The sequence below is a fragment of the Kogia breviceps genome, chromosome 18, assembly GCF_026419965.1.
Source record: "Kogia breviceps isolate mKogBre1 chromosome 18, mKogBre1 haplotype 1, whole genome shotgun sequence".
In the NCBI taxonomy this organism is placed as follows: Eukaryota; Metazoa; Chordata; class Mammalia; order Artiodactyla; family Physeteridae; genus Kogia; species Kogia breviceps.
The window spans coordinates 15,117,638-15,142,828 of record NC_081327.1 but is presented as its reverse complement, the minus strand read 5'-3'; the positions used below and the strand labels follow the sequence as shown (position 1 = coordinate 15,142,828).

Here is a 25,191-nt window from a genome sequence, read left to right as displayed (position 1 = left end):
CTCAACAAGGGCAGCCAAAATGTACCCTGGGACACCTCCTCCCGCTCCATAATACCGTTCCTGGGACACCAATCCTCTTCCCTCACCCCACCACCATGCCACAGCAGACACCCTCTCCCAATGACCCCACAACAACCGGTGAGGCGGGTGCACAGCGCGTTTATTGAGCTCAAACACCTTCTGTCCTCGCCCCTTTCACCGACCGAGGACGGGTACCTCGGACTCCCGGCAACAATTCTCTATTTCCCGCCTATTCCCTGCGCACGCGCAACAGGGAAGACACGCTGGGCTTCCGCCTCGGCAGCAGGCATGCGCACAAGCAACAGAGGAAGTTAGCAAGCCCGGCAGGGAAAACTGCCCAGCTACTGATGACGTCATGGAGGCGGGCACTAAAAGCGATTGGCTGGATTGAGTTTAGAAGGAAAAGGAAAGCTATCCTCTCCGTAGTACTTTTACAGGGAATAGGAGGGGTGAGAGTGGGTTGAGGGGGGCGCTTCCAGACCTCATGGAGCTCTGCACATTACCCCCCCCATAATTTCTGTACTGGCTCCGTGTGGCTGTGCCCCACCCTGAGCCCCCAAGTCATCCTTGGAGGGGGAGGGGTCATCTGCCCCCAGCCAAGGTGTTGCTTAAGACTGGACGAGCAGCTCTTGCCTTGAACTTGGCCTGTGGTCAGTATCTCACAGGACCAGCAGTCACCTCTGAGTAGGGCCAGGAGTCCAGGCAATGGGGCATCCAGAGGCCCACAACTCCCCATGCCAGCCCTCTGCCAGCCATGTCCAGGGTCCCTTCCAGTCTCAGGCACTGAGGTCTAACTCGTGATGCTGGTAGATCTGTGTGGGGCCCTTGAAGCAAGCAGCGAAGAGGAAGCGTCTGCCGGCCATGGTGATATGGGCAAAGGCACGGGGGGCCACCAAGGCTGGGGGCCCCAGCTCCTGCAGTGGTTCCAGGAGCCCCCTGTCAGGCTCAAGGCGGAAGACCTGGCTGAAGGCGAAGTCGCTGCCCAGGATAGCCAGCTGGTCCCTGGCGATGAGCAGTGGCTGGAAGACGTGGGCGCCGCGAGAGGGAAGCTGCTGCAGCAGGCGAAACATGGAACCATCCCAGCGCATGACCTGCGGAGGGTGGCCGATCATTAGGGCTGGGGTCCAAGAGGCCCAGGCCTGCCTGTCAGTGGTCCTCTAGGCTTTGGAGGACTTGGAACAGCTTGGGAACAGAGGCCTGTAGGTCCCCAAACTCCCACAGCTTTCTTATCTTCATAAATGTCACCACCCAGCTGCTCAGACCACCGACTTGGAGTCATTCTGAGCCCTTCTCTCTGCCTCACACCCCACATAGAATCAGTGAGCCCTGGAATCTGTCAGTTTCACCTACGATGGTATTTATGTCTCTCATGTATTCTGGCCGCACTCCAGCCCAGCCACCTCCTGGACCATCACACGGGCTCCTTCCTGGTCTCCCTGCTGCTCCCCATGCAGACACCCTGTGAACACCTGCGTCAGATCAGTGCCTTTTAGGCTCAGAGCCCTCCCCCTGGCTGTACCTGACTCCAGAGAGAGAGTGCTGGAGGGGGTGGGCCGTCTGCCCTGGGGCTTCAGGGTGTGATGGCTGTGATTAAATGTAGGTGCTGGGGTGTGTCGGGGCCAGTGTCAGTGTTGGGGGATGGGGAGTAGTTTAGGGTCAGCCGGCCTCAAGGATCACAGTCTTGGAGTCAGTGTTGGGGTGGGGTCAGAGCTCAAAGATTGGCACATTAGGAAGCTCAGCCCGTCAGGTGGGTCAGAGTTCAGAGGCCAGGGCACCAGGTGGGGTCAGTGCTGAAAGGCCGGCCCTGAGTGGGAGTGTGCTGATGCAGGTCAGGCCCGGCCTGTGCCTGCGCCACGGGACTGGGCTCAGCCTCACCATGGAGTCCCCGATGTAGCGTGTCAGGCACAGGAACACATCTCCGCTGGCCTGGAAGTGGCGTGTGGCATAGACGTCCTCGGCCTCGGGGATGTCCGTGCGCCTCTCGAAGCGGCCCCCCGACCAGTGGAAGAGCACGGGCCGCTGCGAGGCGGAGGCTAGCAGCAGATGGGGCCGGCCGTCCAGCTCGAGGGCCTCGGCATCCGTGTCCCGGTGCCAGGCGTGCAGGCTCTGGCGCGGGTAGAAGCCGGGCCCGTCCCGGCACAGCAGCGTGGTGCTGCCCGCCTTGGAGGCGTCGGCCACCACGAAGCAGGGCTGCCCGTCCAGCCACAGGAGCTCGGCATCATTGGGCCGCAGCAGCCGCCGTGGAGCCAGGGCCTGCAGCGGGGCCAGGCGCAGGTCGGGGCCGGGCCGGGCCCACAGCTGCGAGCCTCCCCACAGGCGGGCGGCCAGCACAAAGAGGCGCCGGCCCAGCACCAGCGGCTTGCAGGACACCACGGAGGGCGCTGTGGGGAGTCGGGGAGCAGGGCACCTGTCAGATGAGCTGGGCAGGCTACGTGGCAGGCGGGAGGATGGGAGTGGGCTTACCAGACAGCTCTTCCTCCTGCCGGAAGCGCTGCAGGCTGTAGTCCCAGGTCAGGATCAGGCAGCGGCCGGCAAAGGGCTGTGCCAGGACGACGTGGGGCTCCCCTTGGTAGGAGAAAGCCTCTACGCCCAGCGCTGACTCGCCGACCGTCTGGAACCAGGACAGCTCTGGGAGGGGGTGCAGTGGGGAGGGGAGAGAGTCAGGCAAGCCAGGGGCACCCCACGGGTCCTCATCCCTGAGCCCCGGTTTGCACACCTCTGAGGTGAGGACCACCACGGTGTTGACCTCGTAGGGACATACAGCGGAATCCTTTTACCTATGGACGTATTCACTCACAACGACATGGCGGTACTCTATTTTCTAAGCTGAGTGGCATCATCAAATAGTTGCTTAGAAGTAGCATATTTATTCATTCATTTAATTTCCCAAGATCCCTATGGGTTATGTTCTGTCATTATATCCACTTTATAGATGAGGAAACTGAGCCTGAGAGGCACAGGCCGCCAGCTGTCCAGCCAGGTCCATCCTTCCCATCTCCCATGAGATAGGATAGCAGCTGGGCACACAGCTGCCCAGCCAGAGGCCACGTTAGCCCAGCACTCCCCCTACGCTGGCCCCCGGCCTCTGAGGTCCGGTGTGGCCGTGACCGGACCAAGTTCCCGTTGGAACAGAAGCAGAGTGACGGTTGTAGGGCTCGCCTTGCTTGTAGGAAGACGGCTCATCCTGGACGCGGCCCTTTCCCCTTCTCCTTGTGACCTGGCGTGTGGGCGGGGCCACAGCTCGGTGTCAGCCGCGGAAAGCAGGATACCGACCAGGGGCTGCCTCACCCACCTGAACTGCTCACCTCAGACCCTTCTGTTTTCTTTAATTCATGGTATTTACAGCCTCCTTGTTACAGCAACTTAGCATTTTTGGCAATGGTGCACCCAGATTGCCCACTGTGGTGGCGGTGGAGCCGGGTGGTGGACTCCAGTTTACAATACTTCACTCTACATGCCAGGCCCTGCTTCTAGGGAACAGGGTTGAAACGATGAACCAAACCACTAAGCACACCCACCCACAGGGGATCTTTTAAAAATGGCCATCAAATCATGTCACTCCCTGCTCAAAACCCTCCATGGCTTCCCACAGCCCTCTGGATAAAGGCCACCCTGTTCTCGGTGGCTTTCAAAGTCCTGCACAGTGAGGCCCCTGCACCTTCCACCTCATCTGTGTCCTTCCCTTCCTCACTCGTGCAAGCCAGACGTGCCTCCCTTTGATCCTCATTCAGGACAAGCTCTGTGCTGCCTTGGGGGGTCACTGCCCATGCTGACCCCTTCCTCTGTACTCCACTTAGCTACATCCACATCGAGAGCTGCCTCTTCAGAGAAGCCTTCTCCGATGCCCCAGGTAAGGCAGGACCACCGCCTAAACTCTCTCATCACCCACTGTGTTTATCACAATGTGTACCATACACTTACTGGTGCAATGTTTTATTTAATGTCTGTGTCCCCGCCCCCAGGACTGTGACCCCGTGAGGCCAAGGCCAAGGCCAAGGCCCACGGTTACCTTGCTCACGGCAGTGTGCCCATCGCCTCTCACAGGGACGGGCACTGAGTGGACCTCAGTGACTGTTTGTTGAATGATGGAATGAAGAGGAACTAAGTTAAATTCCCTTGTTCTGTGAATCCCAAAGACCAAAACCACGTCTTACGCTTTGATGATAATAATGTTAGTAATGGTCTTCAGGTTTGAACTCAAATATCCGCTCCTTCCTGACCCTCCGGCCGTGCCTGGCCCCCGCTCTGGCTCTGGCTCCCGTAGCTCCATGGCTTCCCTCCATCCCGGCTCTGACCCCTCTGTGCTTGCCGCGTCCCAACCCTGATCGTTCTGGGCCGTCCCTCTCTGCTTGCCTCTGGCTGTGGGCTCTGTGAGGGCAAGACCCAGGACTGGCTTCATCACTGCCGTGCTCTCTGCTTTGCCCAGTACCCATAAAGGTACCAAAATATATTTGTGGAAAAGCAAAATGATCATAGGAAGTATTTTGTAAACGGTCGATTTTATATCAATAACAACAACGACGAGAATGAACATTTACGGGGGCCTCCCCTCCCAGGCCCTGAGCCAAGTACGTCACTGAAGTCTCACAGCAGCCCTATGTCACTGTTTATTACCCCTATTTACAGATAAGAAAACTGAGGCTCAGGGAGGTGATGCTGCTTGCTCAGAAGACTCACAGCCAGGAAATGGCAGAGCAGGGAGGGAGGTGAGCCCCTCAGCCCTGGCAGCTGTTCCCCAATCTCCCACCTTCTTCCAGGAACACCTGCTGTCCCTTCCACCCCACCGGGAAAGCCCCCACCTATGGCTCTGCACTTGAACGTCTTGGGGTCGAGGTGGTGGAGCTGCATGTGGGCCAGGGCGGCGGGGCCGGCACAGGCCCCAGTCCCCACGCTGGCGTTCACGGTGGGCATCCACTGCAGCAGCCAGAGGACACGGCAGTCACACTGGAACGGGTTCCCGCGGAGGTCCCTGGGGCAAGAGGCCAGGGAGGGGCTGCGACCTGGATTCCACTCCCTGGGGGCCACGCTCACCACCCCTCCCCAGGCAAGATTTCAGGATAGGGCCCCCAAGTGGGGTGGAAAATATGTAGGAACCATCACAGTCATACTCATTTGTGCCAACCAAGAGTGGGCACAGATGTCCCCTTCCCCCACCCAAGCATTCCCAAATCCCCCCACCCTCCCAGCCCCCTTGAGCCTCACACGTGAGTCAGGGTCTCCAGGCCTCGGAACAGGAATCTGGGGAGGGTCTCGAGATGGTTATTGGCCAGGCTTCTGGTGGAGGGAGAGAAGGAGAAACCATCAGCAGCTCCCAGGATACGCTGTGTGCCTGGGTGAAGGGTGCGGGGTGCCTGTCAGGGCGGGCTGGGGCGATGGAGGCACGCACAGGTGTGTTAGTGAGCGGAGTCCTCTGAGAGCGTTCTTAGAGATGGAGCCAATCTCATTGTCTTCGATAAAGCTGTGGAGGGAAGATGGGGTCAGGGGGCGGCCCTTGGTGCCCTGCTGTGGCCCTACAGTGCTTGGGGAACTCACCCCATGGAAGCCACTGGAATGTGCCGAATTCTCCCCCAACAGCTTGCATAATCCCAGGGAAAACCTCCCAGGAACCTCTCCTCACCAAGGTCCCAGCCTACAGTTTCAGGACCCAAGAACCTGACCCTATGGTCATTGCCAGCCTCACCGTGAACACTGCCACCACCATCACCACCACTGCTACCATGATCACCAACACCAGCACTAGCACCAATATTACCGCCCATACCTCCACCATCATCCATTATGCCCAGTGCCTCTACCATCGCCATCAACCCCAGTACCAATAACTGCCATCATCACCAACAATATACCATGTCACCACTGTCACCAATACCATCACCACCCATTCCCATCGATACCAACACCAACACCAACACCATCATTACCAAACCCACACCAGCAACGCTGATAAGCATCACCAAGAACACAGCCGTTGTGATCAATACCCAAACCATCGCCACCATTATCACAAGCTTCAGCAGTAGCACCAGCACTGCCAACACCAGAAACATCACCTTTACCACCAGCACTCACATCATCACCCATCAGCACCACTACTGCCACAGTTTCCATACACACGAACGTCTCCGCCATCACCACCAAACCCCATACCAACAGCACTGCCATTACACCAACACCGACGTCCTACCCAAAACCATCACCAACACCAGCACCAATACCAATACAATAATTACCAATGCCCAGAATACTGATAATTATCACTAACGCCGGCCCTTCAAACTTCATCATCCATACCACCAATAGCACCATCACCGCTGGGTCCACCATTTTTGTCAAAATCACCCCCACCCCACCATCCTCAATAATGCCACCACGTCCCTGCGAGCGGCTGCAACAGGATCGCCGCCAGCACCATGATCGTCACCACCAGCACCGGCACTAACGCTGCCATAGTCATGCTCTCATCACCACCATTACCATCAGTACCGCCATCACCATCTAACTCAGAGTAGTTTCCTCTTAATTTGAAACACTTCCTCATCTCTGGCCTCTCTGCAACCTCCCTGGGCTCCCGAAAGCCAGGGAGGACCAGAAACAGTCATGGGTCACCCAGGCCTTTTGTGAATCTTGAAACAGAGAGGGCAGTTGAGCAGGAGCCCCAAACCCACTCAAGAGGCCAGGCCTCTTGCCCCCTCCAGGACGGTCCCTTGTCCAGACGCTTCCTCCCCAGGGCAACAAGCCCCTATCTCCCCTACTCTAGGAGACACAGAGGGGCTCCTCCTTCCTCTCCAGGGCCCCCATCTCCTGGCCTCACTCACAGGTACTGCAGGTGGGACAGGCCCGCAAATGCATCGTCCTCGATCACGGAGAAGGAGTTGGATGTGAAGAGGCTGGCAAGGAAGTTAGAAAGAAATTTTTCTGGGGTTGCCGTTCCCTACCTGACACGTTAACCTTGCTGCCTCCCAACCCCAGCCCATGTGGGCACGGTCACACACACATGTGCATGCAACGTGAGTATGTGCGTGACACGGATGCTTTCACGGACACGCACGTACACGTAGGTGTGCACGCTCCCCCACGCGGACACCCCCCTCCCTCAGGTGGTCGTCGCTAAGCCGGGCCCCACTCACAGCAGGTGCAGTGACGGTAACCTCAGGAAGCTGCTGGCCTTCAGCTGGGTGACTCCAGTCCTAACGAGTGAGCTGGAGATGTGGGCAATGGTGGGCGAGGAGAAAACTGCTCCAGTGTGCCAGTCCTATCCCAGAGCTGTCTCCTGTGTCCGGGGGTGGGGCGGAGGGGACCCTGGCATGCCACCTGACCCTGGGTGTGTGTATTTCCCCTACATCCCAGGGGAGACAGGCATCTGCCCTCCTCGCTTGGCAAGGATCCTGGCAGTGCTCAGCCCACCCCGCGGCTCTCCCTCCTCCCAGGCCCCGATGCTGACCCTGCCCTTTGGAATTTCCCTCCCACTCCTTTCCAAATCCCAGCAGCCCCCTTGCAGCCCTCCCAACATCCTTTGCTGCCCCCCTCCCAAGATTCTGATGGGTCCCTGTGTCCTTGGGGAGCCAGAACCCTGCCCCCCAGGCCCTGGGGTCCCGGGACTCCCGTCCCCAGCCTCAGGCCTCCAGAGGGCCAGACACTCACAGCGACAGCAGGGTCGGGGAGAAGCTCTCGGGCAGGTCCGGGGAGCCCTCACACAGGGCACTGTCTTTGGAGCAAGAGCAACTCAGAGGACACTTCCCCTTTGGGGGTCCCCAGGCCCCCCCTGCGCCCACCCCAGCTAGCAGCAGCAGCAGCAGCGTTCCTGCCCCGCCCATGCCCCCTGACCTCCGCTCAGGCGCCGGCTTCCCTCTGCACGCCCAGCTTGGCCCAGGTCGGGCCACTACATCTCCCATGCCAGGTGACCCTCCATGCCTCCAGCTGGCATGCTCTGCCCTGGCTTCTCTCTCCTCTCTCTGGTCTCTCCTCAGTCTGTTTTTCTTCCTGTATCTCTTTGGCGTCTAACTTTCTGTTTCCGTCTCTTTCCCTGCCTTTCTGTCTCTCTCGCTTTGTATGCTTCTGACTCCGGGAGTTAGTTTGCTTCTCTATCTCTGGCTCTCTATTTCTGTCTGAATTGTCTCTCTGTCTCTGTTTCTCTTTTGCTCTTTCTGTCTGTCTCCTCTGTCTGTTGGCCTCTCTTTCTGTGTGTGTCTGAGTGTGTGTGTGTGTGTGTGTGTGTGTGTGTGTGTGTCTCCCTCTGTCTGGTGTCTTTATTTCTGTCTCCCTACCCCCCCACCCCCTTTCCAGCTCCCTGGAAGTTTCTTCCCCTCCTCCCACGTCTCTTCTCCCAGGAGGTTTGGGAAAGGGACTTGCTGGGCACCGCATGCTCCAGGCAAAGCAGGGCAGGAAGGAGGAGGGCGTCAGAGGCCATAGGAAGAGCAGCCCTTGGGAAGGGGCCAGAGGGCCCCATGGGAGGGGAGGGGCCACGGAGCGTTGGAGCTGCCCTGGCCCCTGCTGGCCAGCCCCCTCCCCAGATTCCCCACTCCACCCCACTCACGGAGTGTGAGGAGGGTACCACCAGGGCGGGGCTCTGCAGACAGGAGGGGGGTGGGAGGAGAGACCTCTAAGGCCACTCCCAGCCAGCCCCCTCCCCTGGCTCCAGTAGGGCTGGGTGGACACTGGTGCCCAGGCTTGGAGGGGCCAGCTCAAGTCCAGCCGCTCCCTCTGGTGGCGACACACAGCAGGGCAGCCGCCCTGCCCCAAACCCACAACCTCTCTTGCCCGAAATTAACTCCTTGAGTACCCACCACTCACTTAGGGGTAGGGAGCCAACCCAAGGGAAATAGGATGATAATGATGCCACCCCTTTCTTCAGCACTGACTCTGTACCACGCCGTGTCCTACAAGTTCATCTCTTAGCTCGTGCTGACCTCGCTACAGCCCTCTGAGGCTGATACTATCATATGGCTATTTTACAGATGGAAATACTGAAGAGAGGGGTCAAGTCATTTGAGATCTAGGTTATCTAGCTGGGACAGAGCCAGGACTCAAGCCCAGGCAGCTGGCTGCACAGCCTCCCAGTATGATTTTGCATTTCTCCTTTGGAGATCAGAACCCATGGATATTGGCTGTTTTCATTTGGACTAAGCTTTTAGCAGTTTGGATAGATTCTGTTCATTAAATAAGAAAAATAAATAAATGATATTACCCAATCTGAAGTAGTAGTAATAATACTCACTGAGCCCTTACTATGCATCAGTCTTGACATGAATTTACTCAGTCCTCACAACAACCCCTTGAGGTGGGTAGTATTATTAACCCCCACTTTACAGATGGGAAAACTAAGGCATGAGGAGAACACACAGCCTCTCTTGGCACTGCTGCACACACCCAGAACACTTGGAGGACAAGGGACCTAACAGCACCAGCTAGGGGTAACTGGTCACGAAGCAGGGCACCGGGTGGGCCTGGCACGTGGGCTAGTCGGGGCTTTGGAGGACACCGGGCAAAGCTGTGGGCAGATGAGGCCCAGTCAGCGTTGGGTCAGCTTCAGATTGGCATACTCAGGACTGTTCCACTAACACCTTTTACTGAAAAGGAGAGATGTGTGTCTTACTGGTAAAGCATAAATTATGAAACTTGAATATTTTTTAAAAGTATTAAAAGTGACCTCCCCTGACCCCAGGTGGGGTCACTCAGATCTGGGTCCCTGATCCTCAGTTTGCCCATCTGTCAAATGGGGCAATCATGTCACCCACATCTCAGATGTGTAAAGAATTCCTCCTCTATCCTAGAGGATAGAGAGTGTTCAGAGCAGGGTGGGCACCCCACAGCTTGGGGTGGATTCTGGACCCAAGTGCTTATCCTGCACCTGAACATCTCTGTGATTTGAGCAAGGCCCTTCAGGTCTCTGTTACCTCAGCCATAAAGCACGGATGATAAACTTCTTTACAGGGTCTTTGAAAAAGATAGATAAAGAGCTTAGGGCCAGGGACACCGAGGGGAGACAGATGGGCCTAAATCCGTACTCACAGAGCGTTCAGTCAGCAGTGTTCTCCCTCCTGTTTACCGTGAGAAGAATGACAAGGATGATGATGGTGACGGCTTACTTTTTTTTTTTTTTTTTTGATCACTTACTGTGTGCCAGGCTTTGTTTTCAATATTTTCCATGGATCATTTCAGATAATCATGCTGACCTCCCTCTGAGTTGAATAGTATTATCATCTCCATTTTACAGAAGGAGAAACTGAGCCACAGAGAGGTTAAGTCATTGGTCCATCACCCAGCCCGAAAATGGCTGGGCCTCTCCACTCTGGAGCAGCTGGCCCTGTGAGGGGAGGGAGCCCAGCACTGGCTAGAGCAAGCCAGGTGCCCCCCTCCCTGCTGGTCCCCCTTGCTCCTCTGTCACCCCTCCCCAGGGCTACATAAATATTAGGGTTATCATTAACCAGGGACTGCTGGTGACTCTGGGGTATAGGGCCACAAGGGCCAGAGGCTCATGAGGGAGACTTTTGAAGCTGCCGGGGTCCTCTGAGACCACGTGCACATGCGCGCGCATGCGTGTGTGCGTGTGTGCGTGCGTGTGTGTGTGTGTGTGTCAGGGCCACCTGTGCCTGGGTGTGAGCACATCTACCTGCTCCTGATCTGTGCCCTGCAGAGTGTGGTATCTGGGCCCAGGTGTCTTTCAGATGGGGGCAGTTTCTGTGCTTAACCACCAGAGGGACCTTGGGAGAATTATCTCCACTTTGCTAAACCTTGGTTTGCAGATATCTAAAATGGAGTTAATAATAAGACAATATCAGGGGGACTTCCCTGGTGGTACAGTGCTTAAGACTCCGAGCTCCCAATGCAGGGGGGCCAGATTCGACCCTTGGTCAGGGAACTAGATCTCACATGCATGCCACAACTAAGAGTTCATATGCCACAACTAAGGAGCCCACATGCCACAACTAAGGAGCTCTTGAGCTGCAACTAAGACCCAGTGCAACCAAATAAATAGTAATAAATAAGTAAATAAATATTTTTTAAAAAGACAATGTCAGGTTCAGAGACCTCTGAGCCTGGCCCAGGGTGATATGTATTACCTTAGTGATTTCTCCATTTTGTAGGATGGGAAATGAAGGCACAGGGAGGTCTCTTGGGCCACTCAAGCTCTCACAACTAGGAATGGCAGAGCCCAGAGCTGATCCCCCTTTTCTCTGTCACCAGTGCCTAGTAACCTGGCCCGCCCATGAGGACACCAGGTCTGTTGTCCTCCAGGGTGTTTTAGGGGTCACATGAGCTCAGGGACGGGAAGGTTCTGGGCTAAACACATCAGCGCACATTTGGTGGTGTCTCCAAGTGTGTGAACACAGAGCGTAGGCCTGTATGTCTGCGACTGTATGACCAGCTGTGTGCCTGTTTGCCGGTGCATGAGGATGTGTGTGTGTGTGTGTGTGTGTGTGTGTCTGTGTGTCTATCTGTCTGTCTGTCTGTCTGTAGAAGACAACCTACATACACGATGAAATGCCCTCCAAACAGCCCTGTGGTGCTGACAAGGGCCCCGCAGGACCCTGGGATCAGGGGTCAGTGGACTCCTAGGCGCTCAGGCCAGGTGACCTTAAGCCCAGGCTGGGCCCAATTCCCAGGGAGCAGCGTGGAAAATCATTGACACCCACCCTGCCCTCCCAGCTCAGAAGCCCTCTGAAGTGTGCCCGAGGCTCACGTGTGAGTGTGTGTGTGTGTGTGTGTGTTTGTGCGCCTGTAATACAGTCCTCCCTGCCTGCACCTCCTCTCCCCAGCTTTCCCCACGGCTGGCTGCCTACGATTCCTCCCCCTGAGCTGAGAGAGTTAACCTAGCGGACCAGGGCGGTCTGGGCTGGGGGCCGCCCCCTGGCCCCCCTCCAGCCCGGCTCCAGTTACAGCTGCCGGTTGGGGAGGGTAGGGGTGGGGTGGGGCGGGGAGGGGAGACGGCTGAGGGCAGCGCAGCCAGCTCTGGGCCAGGGGGTCCAAAGTGCTCGGCCCCAGGGCACAGCCGGACGTTTGGGGCCTTCTTTCGGCAGGGGACAGCCTGACTGGGGTGAGCGTCCCCTGCCCCTCCCCTCCAGGCCTCACCCCTGGCCTGGCTGGGCCGCCTATTTTGGGAACAGGAGTGGCTTCCCAGGCAGGCCAGACCCAAGAGGAAGGGAGTGTAGTTGGGAAGTTGGGGTTCTCCCAGGGGTGGGAGTGTGGGTGCAGCTCCTCCCTGGTCCTGCTGCGGCACGTGCACCCTGGCTGGGTATGGGTTTTGGACACTCACGTGTGTAGGGTGTAGGTCGGGTTGCGTCATTGTTTGGGGGTACAGGAGGCCCAGATGAGGAGTAACGTGTCCCTGGGTCTCCACCCCATGTCCTGCTCCAACCAGAAGTTTGGGGAGTGGGCGTCGTCTCCATTCCAGCCCCACTGTGTGTGTGCGCGCGCGTGTGTGCATGTGTGCGTGCGTTCCTGCCCCTGGCATCTGTCTTCTATCTCTCAGCCCCGCTGGCCTGGGCCTCATGTCACTCGCCTGGCGTTGTCCGTTCATGAAAGATGTCACCCAGAGGCAGGCAAAGGGGACGTTTTCCCTCTTCTCATCTCTTCCAGGAGAGGAGAAGGGGTGGCCTTTCCCACGGGGACAGCCCATGGCAATGTGGCAGCCCAGCCTCACCCGGGCAGGGTTGTGCGTGACCCCCAAGCGGAGGGGAGGACGACTGTTGCCATGGTGGCCTGTGCGAGGCAAATTCCTCCAGAGTGAAGTGGGAGATATTTATACCCAGGGTCAGGCAGAGAGCAGGCCAGCGGCTGAGGGCAGGAGAGCTGGGATATTACGGACACGGCGAGGCCATGGTGTGCGGGCAGGCGGGCCCTTGGGTATGTCCTGGCTGCCGCATCCCTGGCAGTGTGTCTGTTTCTCCACCTGGGTGGGGCAAGGCATCCTGCTCTCCCCTGCCAGGGTAGGCATGGGGAATCTGGGGCCTGCTGTGGGGACGGCCCTGGCCTGCAGGAGGTCCCTGTGGACTGTGTGTGTGTCTCACCCCTGCCCTTGCTGCTCTGTGACCCCCATTGCGTGGGTTGTTTTCGTGATGCTGTGTCCCGGTGAAGCAGGAGGTGCCTCTATTTCTCAGGGCGACCAGGCTGGATGATGGACGCTTTTGAAATTAAGTCCCTGGACTGTCTCTGACTTAACAGAGACAGTCCCCTGAAGAGAGTTCAGGCCTCAAAGGTGGGGGAACGAGGGTACGGGTTTCCTGACCCTTGGTGTCCCCCAGGACAATGGCATCTCTCAGCCACATCTTGGTTCTTTGTGTGGGTCTCCTCGCCATGGTCAACGCAGGTGAGTCCGGGAAAGGCAGCCCACTACCCACTTCAGCCCCAAGGGTGGCAAGGGTAGGGGAAACCCTGCAAGAGAACCAAGTTGGAGCCTCCAATCTGAACTGAGTCAGTTGAGGCACCAGGAAATTGGGGTCTCACGTGGGGTCCGGTCACAAGCTGGTATCTGGGGGAGGGGAGAGGATGCCCCAGGTCAGGCAAAGGTGGAGGGCGGGATGGAGGCCTGTGAATGATGGAATCAGAAACAACCTGTAATGAGACAGAGAGCTGAGGCAGTTAGGTGCCTGCTGTTCCACCCAGGACAGTGCAGCGCGGCAGCTAAGACCCAGAGAGGGTAGGCAGCCTGCTCAGCGTCCAACAGTCCCCAGTCTCTCGGCCCAGGAATGTAAAACCCCCAAAAGGTCTCGTTATGCCCCTCCTTGTCCAGGATCCCAGGAAGCATCCGACCCTGATTTCTTTCTCTCTTTCCAGAAGCGCCACAGGAACACGACCCATTCACCTATGGTGAGGGATGGAGGGGCACCTTTCTTTGGGAGTTAGGGGGGTGTTGGGCTGGGTTAGCCTGTCCTCTCCTCATTCCTCCCCGCCCCCCCACCTCTCTCTGTTTCTGTCTCCAGCTATCTCTAGACTCTCAGTGTTTATGTCTCTGTCATTCTCATTCTCTCTCTTTCTCTTGATCTGGCTCTCCGACTCTTTCTGTCTTGATCTCCCTCTGTCTCTGTCTCTCTGTTGGTCTCTGTCTATTTCATCCGTCTCTGTATCTCTGATTCTTTCTCCTTTTACCTCTTAGTATCTTATGGCTCATCCTCTGCTGCCATCTGCCTTTCTCCTTTCCCTGATCCTCTCCATCATCTTTCCCTGCTCCCTTGTTTCCTCCCTCCTCTTTGCCTTGCCCACCTCCTCCCCCACCCTTTTCTTTACATCCTCTCTTCTCCCTGATCCCCCTTCTCCCACATCTTTCCTTCCTCCTCTCATTGATCTCCTCTCCTCTTCCCCATCCTTCCTCCTTGCCCCTTCCTCTCCATTCTGCCCCTCTACTATCCTTCCTTCTCCCCTCCCTGCATTCACGCTCCTCCTTGCTGCCCACAGACTACCAATCCCTGCGGATCGGAGGCCTCATCATCGCCGGGATCCTTTTCATCCTGGGCATACTCATCGTCTTGAGTGAGTGCCCCTACCCTGACTCCACCCGCGAATCTGCGGGTGTCTGCCCCAACCCCGTCCAGTCCCCGCTCCGCCTCCAACCCTGCCCCTATCAGAGCCCTTGGCCCCGCCCTTATTTCTGCCCCCCCGGCCCCCGCCCTCGGCTCCTCCCCTGTTTATGCCCCTCCCCTATCGCAGCCCTCGGCCCCGCCCCTTCTACTCCGCCCTCGGCCCCGCCCCCGTTTCTATCACCGCCCCCGGGCCCGCCCCGTTTACGTCCCCGCCCTAGGCCCCGCCCCTGTTTCTGCTCCTCCCCTTTCCCTGCCCTAGGCTCCGCCCTGCGCCTTCTACTCCTCCCTCGGGCCCGCCGCGTCTCTATTGCAGGCCCAGCACCCCCTGTTCCTGCCCCACCCTTATCCCCCCGCCGCTCCAGCCCTGGCGAGCGCGAGCTCTGGCTCGCTGTGCCGCGTAGAGCGTAATCTCAGCGCACTCCTCCCCACGCCCGCACCCACAGGCAGAAGATGCCGGTGCAAATTCAACCAGCAGCAGAGGTAAGAAGCCTCTCTGGGCCCTCACTCATCTACTCCCGCTCTGAAGGAGCATTGGGGGTGAGGCCGGAAGTCCACTCAATCCAGAGCCAGAGAGACCCCTCGGCAAATATGTATCAAGCACCTACTACGTGCCCAGCCCCAAGCCACGCCTTGGGACCAAGCCACGAATTAACTGCCCTCCTTGCCTGGCTGAGCTTCCAGCCCAGTGGGGGCGGTGGCAATGGGCTCCAACAGACCCACAAATATAAAATCACGAAGCGCGGTAAGTGCTGTGAAAGAAAGAGCCGCGGCGAAATGAGATCACCTCACTTGGCGGCCCAGTTTAGCTCGGAGTCCTGTTTCTAGCTCTCTGATTCATCCTTAAATAAAAATGTAAAGCCCAGGCGATGTATGAATACCTTGTCAGTATTAAGATACTTGTAGATGTTATTATAAATAAAGGTAGTATTTATTGGGTGTGTCCCACGTGCAGGATGCTGTTTCATTATGAGTTATTTACCCCTCACACCATCTCTATAAGGCAGGTGCTGTTATTAACCTCATTTTACAGATGAGGAAACCGAGGCACAGGAAGGTGGCCACACGCCCCAGATCGCTCAGCTGCAAGATGAAGGCTCTGGGTTTCTAACCTAGGCCGTCTCCAGGCAATCTGCCCTCAAGTCGCTTTGGCTATACCTCCTCTTCCAAATTCTAGTTCCTTCTGCAGCACTCGGGGAGGTACTCGCTGTGACCGGCTTGGAGCGCCTCCTGCCAAACACTTAAACTGCTCCTGGGTGCACTGGATTTTCTGGCGGCCCGGAACCTGCTCCTCGCCCATCTCCGGGTCTCAGTACACAATGGGGGCTGCACTGGGGTTTCCCGGGTGTAGCCGCCTCTCTCCATTTCCATCCCCAATTCCTTCTGCGTCTCCTTTCTCAGGACTGGGGAACCTGATGAAGAGGAGGGAACTTTCCGCAGCTCAATCCGCCGTGAGTTTGGGGAGACTTCGGGTGTTTGGGGATGCGAGCTGGTTCCAAGAACCCCTTTCCTGGTCCTCGGTGGGCGCGTGGAGAGGGGGGGCTTGATCTGAAACCCGAGGTCGGAGAGTTGCCCTGCTGTGCTCCCACCTTCCAGAGGAGCTGGGGTGCCCCTCCTGCTATCCGAACTCTATGTGTTCCCCCTTAGGTCTGTCCACCCGCAGGCGGTAGAGACAACTGGTGCGATGGAACCCAGCCAGGTCCTGCAGCTCTGACTAGGCTGGAGGAGGGAGGGGGGGAGGAGGAGGGGGCGAAGGGCTGGGATAGGGGGCTTGGAGGGCTCTCCTGCCTCTTACCCTTTTCACCCACACAAAATTCCCCTGGCACCTGACGCCTCCCACCCACCTTCCGCGCGCCCACCTCCATCTGGACTGTCCTCTTCCCCAGCCCTGCCCCCACAGACTCCTCTCTGCCGCTCAGATTTCCAATAAAACGTGCTTTTCTGTCTTGACAGAGAGGTGTGGATCTGTCAGTCCCTTCGCGCGGAAAGCCTGGGTGCCCCCTTGGCCCCGGCAGAGGGCGCCCCCACCCTTGGGGAAAGGGCGGGGACGTCGGCAGTGGGCGGGGGCGGGGGCGGGGGTGGCCGGGACGGGGGCGGGCTCTCCGGGCCCCCATTGGCTACGGCCCCCTCCACACCAGGGCTCCCCCCATCTCCCCCCGACAACAGTCCGTCCTGGTTCCAGCTGCTGCAGCCGCGCCTTCACCGCCTCGGCATCCAGCCGCCCCCTGCTCCGGCTTGGCATGGCGACCCCGACCCAGGTCACCACGAAGGGTGAGCGTCGCCTGGGGAGAGGGCGCAGGGGGGCTCCGGGATCTTAGAGCTTAGGAGAGAGGATCTGGGGAGATTCCAGTACTGGAAGGGGAGAGGAATGGGGAAGGGGATGTCCCTTCCTACCATGGGCGGAGGCCCCTGCAGTGCACCCCTTGGCACCCCTCCAGGCCTCTTGGACACCCTCTCCCGGTGGTGTCTTTCCTGTGCGGGACCCGTGGTTGGAGAGCGGCAGTCCCGGGAGAAAGGATGCTCGGACCGGTAGCTATAGCAACCGGGTGGCTGGTCCAGCACAGCGGTGGTAGTGGACTCGAAGAGATGGGCTTCGAAGGTGGGAGCGGGTGGATCTGCAGCCACAGAGGTTCTCGCAGATTTCAGGGTCTCTGTGGAGGGTAAGGGGAGGGGGTCCATATGCCTCTTTTTTTCTAGTGCTGGCACCTACGGTGGGTGTTTCCTGAAATCTCTGACAGGCAGGTTCAGTGAGAAGCAGGGAGAAAGAGGGAAAGATAGGAGCTGGAGGAAGTGAGAGAGAGACAGAGAGAGCAAGAGAAAGGGAGACCGAAAGGAATATAGACAGAGACTGACAGAGAGCCTGAAAGAGATAGAGACTGAGAGATAGAGGGACTGAGGCAACGATGGAGAGGGAGGCATAAAGACACAGAGGGGGAGAGAGAGAGAGAGATGGACCCACAGCGTGAGAGGGAAATAGAAAAGAGAAGGGGGGGTGGCACAGGGTGGGGCCCATACCACTGCAGTGAGCCCCCATGGGCAGGGATGGGTGTCAGGACCCTCCTTCCCAGCCCGCATTCAGGGTGTTGTCTGGTCCGAAAGCTGCACTTGGGTGTGCACACAGATGCCCCTCCCTACCTCTATCGCCCACACAGAGATTTATATTTCACACCATTAGCCCAATTATGCACCCCCGAAATACTCACCCCCCAACAACCCCCTTTCTTAAGGCTGCTTCTGCAGAGGAGCAAGGGGAAGGATGCTTCCCTGGTGGGGGGAGAGGTGGGCGAGGGAGGGTCTCCAGCGCTGAGAGCAGGGCCAGGGGAGAGGCCAGCGGTGCTGAGGAACCTCTGGCAAGTGAAGGGAACCCCACTTCCACTCTGATCTCTCCTTCCCTGCCCGCTTTCCCGGGAGGCGGGGGCTGCTTCACTGAGCCATATCTGCAGAATTTGAAGCAGGGCGGGGGGTGGGGGTGGGGGGGCGGCTGCAGAGGCTGGAAGCCACCCTAGGGAGAGGGGGCAGGGCTGAGGCAGCAAGCCTGGCGGGAGCCTAGTGCTTCCTTTCGCGGAGATGGTGGTTAGCAGGATCGATGGCAGCAGTCGGGCAGAGGTGGGAGGACAGATGCCCCCGCCTCCCCACACCATTTCTCCAGTCACAGCAGGAGAGAGGACCACAGGTCTTGGGAAACCCCGGGGGAGGAAATGCATGTTGCCTGTTGCAAACCACTTAATGAAATTAATTAATGAATGAATGGATTGTTTGGGGGCGGGGGATGGCTCCCGCATCCCCCCATCCCCCACCCCATCAGAGAGCAGGAGGGTGTGTTGGGGACAAACAGAAAGAAGGTGCAGGAGCACAGCTGGGCCTGGGTCCCTATCCCTAAGAAGGACCCTCGGCTTGGCCAGAAGCCAGTCCTGCAGAGGCAACAATAGGAGGTACAAAGGGAGCAGAGGCAGTCAAGGTTGGCCCCAGAGTTAGAAACCCAACCCCCAAGTCCCACATAGGACCCTATCCAGCCTGGGGTACCCAGACCCATCACCTCTCTTCACCTCGCAAGATGCCCCAGTTGCCATAGTAACCACATCCTTCCTGATGTCTCCTTGGCAACTGGCCAGGAGTGGTGCACATTCCTTCTCCTGCCTCCTGGCTCCACCCTTAGCTCAGCCTCATCCTGAGGATCCAGATTGCTGGGGCAGCAGAGACCAGAAGAGGAACTTCTGCATGGAGCAAGGAGAACCCAGGGAGGAACCAAAGAGGACTCTGGGGCAGGCGCTCACCCACTGAGCTTCTCTGATGGTTTGGGGAGGCAGGATGTGTGGAAACACAGGAGGCTAAAGCAGGATAATTCAACTGCTCCACCTCTGATGCAGTCTCCCTGCAGCCTAGCAGGAGCTCATTCATTCATTCATCCATTCATTCATTCATTCTAGAAAACTTCTTTGAAAAACTTTATAAATGTCAGGATTAACAGTAGAGATGAATCCAATAAATTTACTCTCCATCTGGTGGGGGAGCTAAGACAGAGCACAGATGGCTCTAAAATAATGTTTCCCCATCTTGATGTTAAGAGTACCACCTTCATGATTTTTGCCCTGTCCAAATGTTCCCCACACTGATATTTATTTAACATTTTTCCTTCAAAGAATTAACTTTTAAAAAAAACTTTGTTAGCTTTATTTTATACTGCCACCACAAATGGAAAATCAGGAATTTTTTTTTGGTCTTACATTGAAGGCAAGTATTAAAATGATCTTAAACAAGTGTCTTCACTTTTCTGAGCCTCAGTGTTCCTCTTTTGTGGAATGAGAATGAAGATAGCGCCTAAATCAGAGAGCTGCTTTGAAGATTAAGTGTGTTAATATGTGTGAAGTTCTTAGAAGAGAGCCTGGCATGGACTCAGTGCTATCAAATGCTGCTTAGATAAATAAATAAAGGAGAAAAGCAAATAACGTCATAACAGTCTATTTAGATATTGTTGCCTGCTGAAGGCCCTGAACCCAAGGCCAGTTTTATCTTGGGAGATTAACAAGGGTTGGAAGGTGTAGAGTCACATCAGCTCCTATTTAAGACTTGCTCTTTGAAGATTGGACAGGGAACTGAGAAGGGTGAACTTACACACTGTGAATCAGTGCTAATCAGGGCCTGGCCTGGGTGCCACCTGCATGAGTCAGTTTAAACTAGAGTATGCTGTGGTAACAAATAGTACCAAAAATCTCAGTGGCTTCCCACAACGAAGGTAGATTTCTCATTTAGACTATATGGCCACCACAGGTCAACTGGGGGGGGGGGGTCTCTACTCACCAAAGAAAACTGGAGAAGCCACGATCTTGAGCATTCATATCACCAGGCCAAAGACAAAAGAGAGCTCTTGCGTGGGCACTTAAATGCTGCAGACTGGACTTACAGTTCATTGGCCTGAATTAGTCATATGTCCCCCTTCCCAACCTCGAGGTAGCCATCCTTCCTGAGCCTGGATAGGGGAAGAACTTTAGTGACAACATCTGGCATCTCCCTGGCACTCCTGATACCCCACCCCCACCCCTGCTCCCCTAGTGGTGCATGTTTTGCAGAATTGTGCTCTAATCAAGGCAGAGTGTACTAAAAGCTGTCAGAGGAATTAGGGAAGCCTCAGGATGGGTTTCTTGAATGGGAAGGATGTTCTGAGCGCTCCTGAAGGGGAAGATAGTTTGAGACAGGGAGGTGGGAGTTGGGAAAAATTAAATCCACAGACACACAGGCACATACACGTTTTATCCACATGTTAACATTTATGAAACCAGAGTGAGTCTTCCAATGGATGAGTATGTTTTATGTGGTACAGCTACATACATATGCATGCATATACACACACACTGGGAATGTTATTACAAAGTCAATTTTGAATCTTTAAATTGATGTCTGAGAAATAAGTAATATAGGATATATAATATAGTATGATATAATATAATCTAATACATATAATATAATATAAAATTTTAGACAGCTCTGCTCTGCCGGATTTGGTGGCAGGAGCAAGTGGATGAGAGCAGTAGCCACAGTGCCTGCCTTTTGGAGCTCTCAGATGGCTGAGAAGTTTCAGGGAGTGTTCAGGGGAAGCCGATACGCTCAGCAGTCCACTCAGCAGTGGGATGGGAGTCTCAGCATCGTATGCAAATGGAAGTATACATGTGTATTTCTGGAAATGAGTCCATGCTTGCATTAGACCTCCACAGGGGTCTAGGACCAGGACCGCCACGTATGGTTAGGTAGGTTGTACACTGTACAAGGGAAGATATCGACCAATGGAATGAGTGGGGGCTGGAATCCAGCCTATGCTCCTCTCTTTAAGCTTTGTGTCTGGCCATGAGGCTACATCATCCAGAGCAAGAGGTCTCATTATCTGATTTCTACACAGAAACCACTGGACCAGTGGCCCCATCAGGACCCTCAAAAATGTTAAGAAGCTCATTGTTGAAATTTTTTTCCCCCCTCTCTTTCTTCCTCTGCCTTCTTGCCACAGTTCCTCAGGAACCTGACCCATTTTACTACGGTGAGTGGCAGATTCTGTGATGAGGGTACCCCGGGGCTGGATGGAGGGGTGGCTGTAGATCCCCATGGGTCGCTGCTGAAGTGGCTTCAGCTGTGGCTACATGCTACGTGCTGGCCCACTGGCCATGTGACCATGTGGATATAATTCACATCAGCTGGGCTCATGGAGGGTCGAGTCAGACTTGGGGAGGGGATACACTCGATGGACCCTCTTCAGGCTTCACCAGCACTCTGGGCTGGTGCACTGGGATCATCAGAGAAGCAAACAACTCTGACACCAGGCTGTCAGGATTTGAATCCTGGCTTATCCACTCACTAGCTGTGTGGCCTTGAGCAAGGAATTTTGCCTCTCTGGGCCCTTCTGTAAATAAAGAATAGTAATGGTTCCTACCTATAAGGACTGTGGGAAAGAGTTACTCGGATGATATCATTAAATCTTCCCCACAGCACTGAAGCTCAAAAAGTTACTCTAGGTCTAGCAGAACTGACCCCAGTTCCCCCTCTAAATACCCTCCTGCCCTCTCCCATTGCTCACTCATACCGCTTCTCCATATGCCAAGTTCCTTCCTGCCTCAGGGCCTTTGCACACTTACTGTTCCCTCTGCCAGAATACTCTTCCTCTAGCTCTCCACACAGCTCCTTTTTCTTCTTCAGGCCTCAGATCAAATAATGACTGTCTACTAGGAGAGGCCCTCCTGACTCCCCAGCAAGAGGGGCTATACCCACATCTAGCCATGGTCACATGACTGAGTTTTTTGGTTTTCTTTTGTTTATCACAATATGAACGACAACTCCCTGAGGGCAGGGGCCTGGGCTGCTGCTGGTAGGGAGTGGATGCTTGATAAATTAATATTTTGATAAATGTTTACTACAGCATACTAGACAAGAATAATTCTGATGAAGGAAAATAAAAGAAAGAATGAGATTAGGAAATGTTGAGGCGAGCACGGAAAATTCTAAATGAGACAGCCAGAGAATGTGTCACTAACATTTGAATAAAGCCCAGAAGTTGGTAAGGGAGGGCTATTTGGGGGAGGAGCTTTCAGGTAGAGGGCCCAGCAAGTGCAAAAGCCCTGAGGTAGGACCATGCCTGATAGGCTCCAGGAACTACAGGGAGACTGGTGTGCTTGGAGTAGGGGATTGAGGAGGAGAGTGGAGTGGGATGAGCTCTGAGAAGGGATAGGAACTAGATGGTACAGGGCCTCATGGGCTGTGGGGAGGACTTTGGCTTTTCCTTGCAATGCAGTGGAAGTTGGAGGGGGTGGAGTGGTGTGCTCTGAACTCAGGAAGACCCTGATTAGGCTCAGGTGTGAACAGGATCCCTATGGCTGGAGGGTTGAGTAGGGGGATGGGTGACAGAGAGACCACAGAGAAGGTTGTTTGCTGAGAAATATACATATATATATATATATATATATACACATATATATATATATATATATATATATGCAATAGAGGAAGGTCATATCTATATCTATATCTATGGCCAAAGAATCCAGAGAAGGGTAAAGAGGAGAGGTTAAGGGGAGCGCCCAATGCCCAAGGCCATGCACTTGATCCTCACGTTGACCCACCGGAGGAGCCTGTAGCCTTGAACCCAGGCCAAGGCTCCAGGTGAGCTGAGGTGCTACCCCCACTTTGATGTCCTCCAATATCTTCCCTAGACTATGACACTGTCCAGACCGTGGGCATGACTCTGGCTACCATATTGTTCCTGCTGGGCATCCTCATCGTCATCAGTAAGTGTGACCCCTTCTTGGGCTCCAAAGCCCTGGGCACCTACAGTTCCCCTGCTGGCTTTTGTCCAGACCCTTATGTCCTGTCTCCTTGTTCTGTTCTGTCTCTGTCCTAACAGGCAAGAAGGTGAAGTGCAGGAAGGCGGACTCCAGGTCTGAGAGGTCCGGCAGCAGTGGGGAGAGACGGGGAGGGGTGGGAGCAGCCTGGGGCGCAGGGGTGCTGCCAAACAAAAGGGCCCCCGGGGCCTGCCAGGTGTTTCCCAGAAAGCCTGCGCAATTGAGCCTCTTTATGCTTTTCTCTCTCATCTTTGCTTCCACAGCCCAACGTGCAAATCCTGTAAGTCGGAGCTTCCCTCCTCAGGTGAGGGTGTGAAAGGGTGTGGTTCTGGGAAGATGGGTGGGAGCAGGGAGGGCAGTCAGAGGGGAAACTGCCCTGGATGTCCCTAAGAATGGGGCCACCAGCGATGGAGCTGAGACCCTGCAGATCAAACATATTAAAACATGAAGTTAGCGGGATGTGAAATGTCCTAAAGAGTCCTTGAAACTGCCCAGAAACAAGTACCTAATCTCATAAAAGCAAGGATGAACTAATTCCCCCGATGAGAAAGCCACAGCCTGTGGAGAGAGGGGTCCACATGGGAAAAGGATGCTGGCAGTCAGAGTGAAGGCAGAGTTGAGCGCTAGAGAAGGCAGGAAGACAGAATGTTTTCCAGACCTTACTGTCGGTTGGGAAGATCTAGGATGAAATGACTGAGAAAGAGGGAGGAAGGAAGGCAGGAAGGCAGGCTTGTGAATAATTGGATCAAAAGACAAAAGGAGAGACATATAGAATACAGGTTTTCAAAATTGATATTGGCAAAGAGAGAATGTAGGAGAGAATATGAGGAGTGTGAGGATGGAAAGTACAGGATAAAGAGTGAAGAGGATGGGGGTGTAAGCGGAGGTGGAGGGTGCAGGAGGGGAGTATAGGAGGGGACAGAGGAAGAGGGGGAAGGAGTCGTTAGAAGGGGTGGAGAATGGAGGAGGAGGGTGGAATGTGGGGCGGGTGAAGGGAGGAGGGGGAGGGGGGGAGGAGGGGGAGAGTGAGTGCAGGTGGGTAGATGTAGGAGGTAGGAGGGGGGATAAGCATGTAGATGAAAGATTGTGACTCCTCGGGGGTGTTAATTTTAATTATGTAAAAAATATCTCGACCTGTTCTTAGTGGAACTGTGTCCTTTCCAGTGACTTCTAAAAAATCAGAGATGGGAATCTCTCTGCCTCTTATAAAGTTTTTAGAACTAAAAAAATGGGCCTTGGGGTACTGCATATTTGGAGGATTTGATGTGGAATGTCATGTGTTTAGTTTCACGTTTATTTAATGAGATTTAAGAACATCAATGGGTCACTTTGTGGATGACGCGGGGTGTGGGGGGGTACGGTTGGCCTGGGTACCTGGCCACAGTCTAAGAATATGTACAGAATTCTGACCCATTCCAGTTGAACGATGGGCCCAAGTGGGTGGGAGACACGGGAATTCCTGTTGTATCCAAATGTTCCAGAGATGGTGTGTTGGAAAGGAGTGGGGGTATAGGAGGATGTTGGGAGCATGGGAGAGGGATGGAGACTCCTTTTCTGGTGGGGGGGACACCCCAGAAAAGCCCAGGCTGGGCCAAGGGTCTTCGGCCTCATCACAGATGTGTTCCTCTCATGACAGTGTCCTGTGGGACAGGACAAAAGCCCCAAAGGTGTCCCTCTGTGGACCAGATAATAGGGTGCAGGGAGGCAAGACGACTTCCCAGGGCTAGCTCTAGGGTGACAGTCTGGAGATCTGTCTTCCATGAAGGGGCCCTGGCAGTGTGTGGCGGGGGGGCTGCCTCCACCCCTCTTGCTGCCCACTAACGCTCTCTGGCTCTCTCTCTCTCTCTCACTCCCTCTCACCCCAGCCCCTGGAGGTGGCGGCGTGTAGACCAGCCCTGGGCACCTCCACTACTGTCCCTGCCTGAGTGCGGGAGCCTGAGGACCGGGTGGAGGCGGTGGGGACCCCAGCCTTGCCCAGGGAGCGCTCCCCTGAATGAGCCGTCCCACCTACTCCAAGGCTGGAGCCGCTGCACCTCCCCAGGCCTTGGCAATTACGACCCCCCAAAGAGCCTGTCTGCATCCCAGACCCAGGGACTCAGGCCTCCAGCTTCTGGGGTCCCGGGAGTCCACCCTCAGCCCCCCACAATCCCTGTGTGCTACTCCCTGGCACCTCCCTGCCCCCCGAACCCTCAGCGTCTATGTCTTGAGCTTAATAAATGTGCATTTGGTTTTTCCCCCTGTTCTGTCTGTGTGTTCTCATCTGTGGGGACAAAACGGGGGAGGGGACAAAGCTGAACCTGGGGGGCTCTCTCCCCCATCCCCAGATTCTCCCCCTTCCT

The 25,191-nt window shown here is 55.7% G+C and overlaps 3 protein-coding genes across 18 annotated transcripts; 2 read left to right on the top strand and 1 right to left on the bottom strand.

The window, feature by feature from the left end:
• Positions 1-143: 143 nt before the first annotated feature.
• Positions 144-8,277, bottom strand: LGI4 (leucine rich repeat LGI family member 4). Of its 5 annotated transcripts, XM_059044376.2 has the most exons (10): positions 7,846-8,267; positions 7,663-7,722; positions 7,149-7,220; positions 6,837-6,908; positions 5,408-5,479; positions 5,224-5,295; positions 4,821-4,990; positions 2,485-2,649; positions 1,897-2,402; positions 144-1,112 (listed from the first exon to the last, which is right to left on the bottom strand). In XM_059044376.2, exons 1-10 carry the CDS (start codon positions 7,911-7,913, stop codon positions 798-800), a joined length of 1,572 nt encoding a protein of 523 aa, XP_058900359.1. In that variant the 5' UTR covers positions 7,914-8,267; the 3' UTR covers positions 144-797. The 5 variants fall into 5 exon arrangements, with proteins under 5 accessions (XP_058900359.1, XP_058900358.2, XP_058900360.2 ...); XM_059044375.2 differs by having other exon boundaries at positions 7,663-8,275; XM_059044377.2 differs by lacking the exon at positions 6,837-6,908 and having other exon boundaries at positions 7,663-8,277.
• A 3,619-nt stretch (positions 8,278-11,896) lies between these two features.
• On the top strand, positions 11,897-16,486 carry FXYD1 (FXYD domain containing ion transport regulator 1). 7 transcript variants are annotated; one of them, XM_067019230.1, is made up of 7 exons: positions 11,897-12,055; positions 13,263-13,327; positions 13,795-13,827; positions 14,413-14,487; positions 14,981-15,017; positions 15,936-15,985; positions 16,182-16,486. In XM_067019230.1, exons 2-7 carry the CDS (start codon positions 13,267-13,269, stop codon positions 16,202-16,204), a joined length of 279 nt encoding a protein of 92 aa, XP_066875331.1. In that variant the 5' UTR covers positions 11,897-12,055; positions 13,263-13,266; the 3' UTR covers positions 16,205-16,486. The 7 variants fall into 7 exon arrangements, with proteins under 7 accessions (XP_066875331.1, XP_066875335.1, XP_066875333.1 ...); XM_067019234.1 differs by having other exon boundaries at positions 11,923-12,055; positions 13,119-13,327; XM_067019232.1 differs by lacking the exon at positions 11,897-12,055 and adding an exon at positions 12,703-12,852.
• FXYD7 (FXYD domain containing ion transport regulator 7) lies at positions 16,434-25,092 on the top strand. 6 transcript variants are annotated; one of them, XM_067019225.1, is made up of 7 exons: positions 16,434-16,491; positions 16,717-16,805; positions 21,031-21,060; positions 22,724-22,798; positions 22,915-22,957; positions 23,116-23,156; positions 24,718-25,092. In XM_067019225.1, exons 2-7 carry the CDS (start codon positions 16,775-16,777, stop codon positions 24,738-24,740), a joined length of 243 nt encoding a protein of 80 aa, XP_066875326.1. In that variant the 5' UTR covers positions 16,434-16,491; positions 16,717-16,774; the 3' UTR covers positions 24,741-25,092. The 6 variants fall into 6 exon arrangements, with proteins under 6 accessions (XP_066875326.1, XP_066875330.1, XP_066875325.1 ...); XM_067019229.1 differs by having other exon boundaries at positions 16,451-16,491; positions 16,701-16,805; positions 22,915-22,948; XM_067019224.1 differs by having other exon boundaries at positions 16,451-16,491; positions 16,701-16,805.
• The last annotated feature ends 99 nt before the right edge of the window (positions 25,093-25,191 follow it).

Coding starts and splice junctions, on each gene's coding strand:
- LGI4 (XM_059044375.2), bottom strand. CDS start 7,913: ATGGGAGATGTAGTGGCCCGACCTGGGCCAAGCTGGGCGTGCAGAGGG. Junction 2,403..2,484: donor GCAGGAGGAAGAGCTGTCTG/GTAAGCCCACTC, acceptor GACTCCCCACAG/CGCCCTCCGTGGTGTCCTGC. Junction 1,113..1,896: donor GCTACATCGGGGACTCCATG/GTGAGGCTGAGC, acceptor CACCCTCCGCAG/GTCATGCGCTGGGATGGTTC.
- FXYD1 (XM_067019230.1), top strand. CDS start 13,267: ATGGCATCTCTCAGCCACATCTTGGTTCTTTGTGTGGGTCTCCTCGCC. Junction 13,328..13,794: donor CCTCGCCATGGTCAACGCAG/GTGAGTCCGGGA, acceptor CTCTCTTTCCAG/AAGCGCCACAGGAACACGAC. Junction 14,488..14,980: donor GGGCATACTCATCGTCTTGA/GTGAGTGCCCCT, acceptor CCGCACCCACAG/GCAGAAGATGCCGGTGCAAA.
- FXYD7 (XM_067019223.1), top strand. CDS start 16,775: ATGGCGACCCCGACCCAGGTCACCACGAAGG. Junction 21,061..22,723: donor ACCTGACCCATTTTACTACG/GTGAGTGGCAGA, acceptor TATCTTCCCTAG/ACTATGACACTGTCCAGACC. Junction 22,958..23,115: donor GCGGACTCCAGGTCTGAGAG/GTCCGGCAGCAG, acceptor TTGCTTCCACAG/CCCAACGTGCAAATCCTGTA.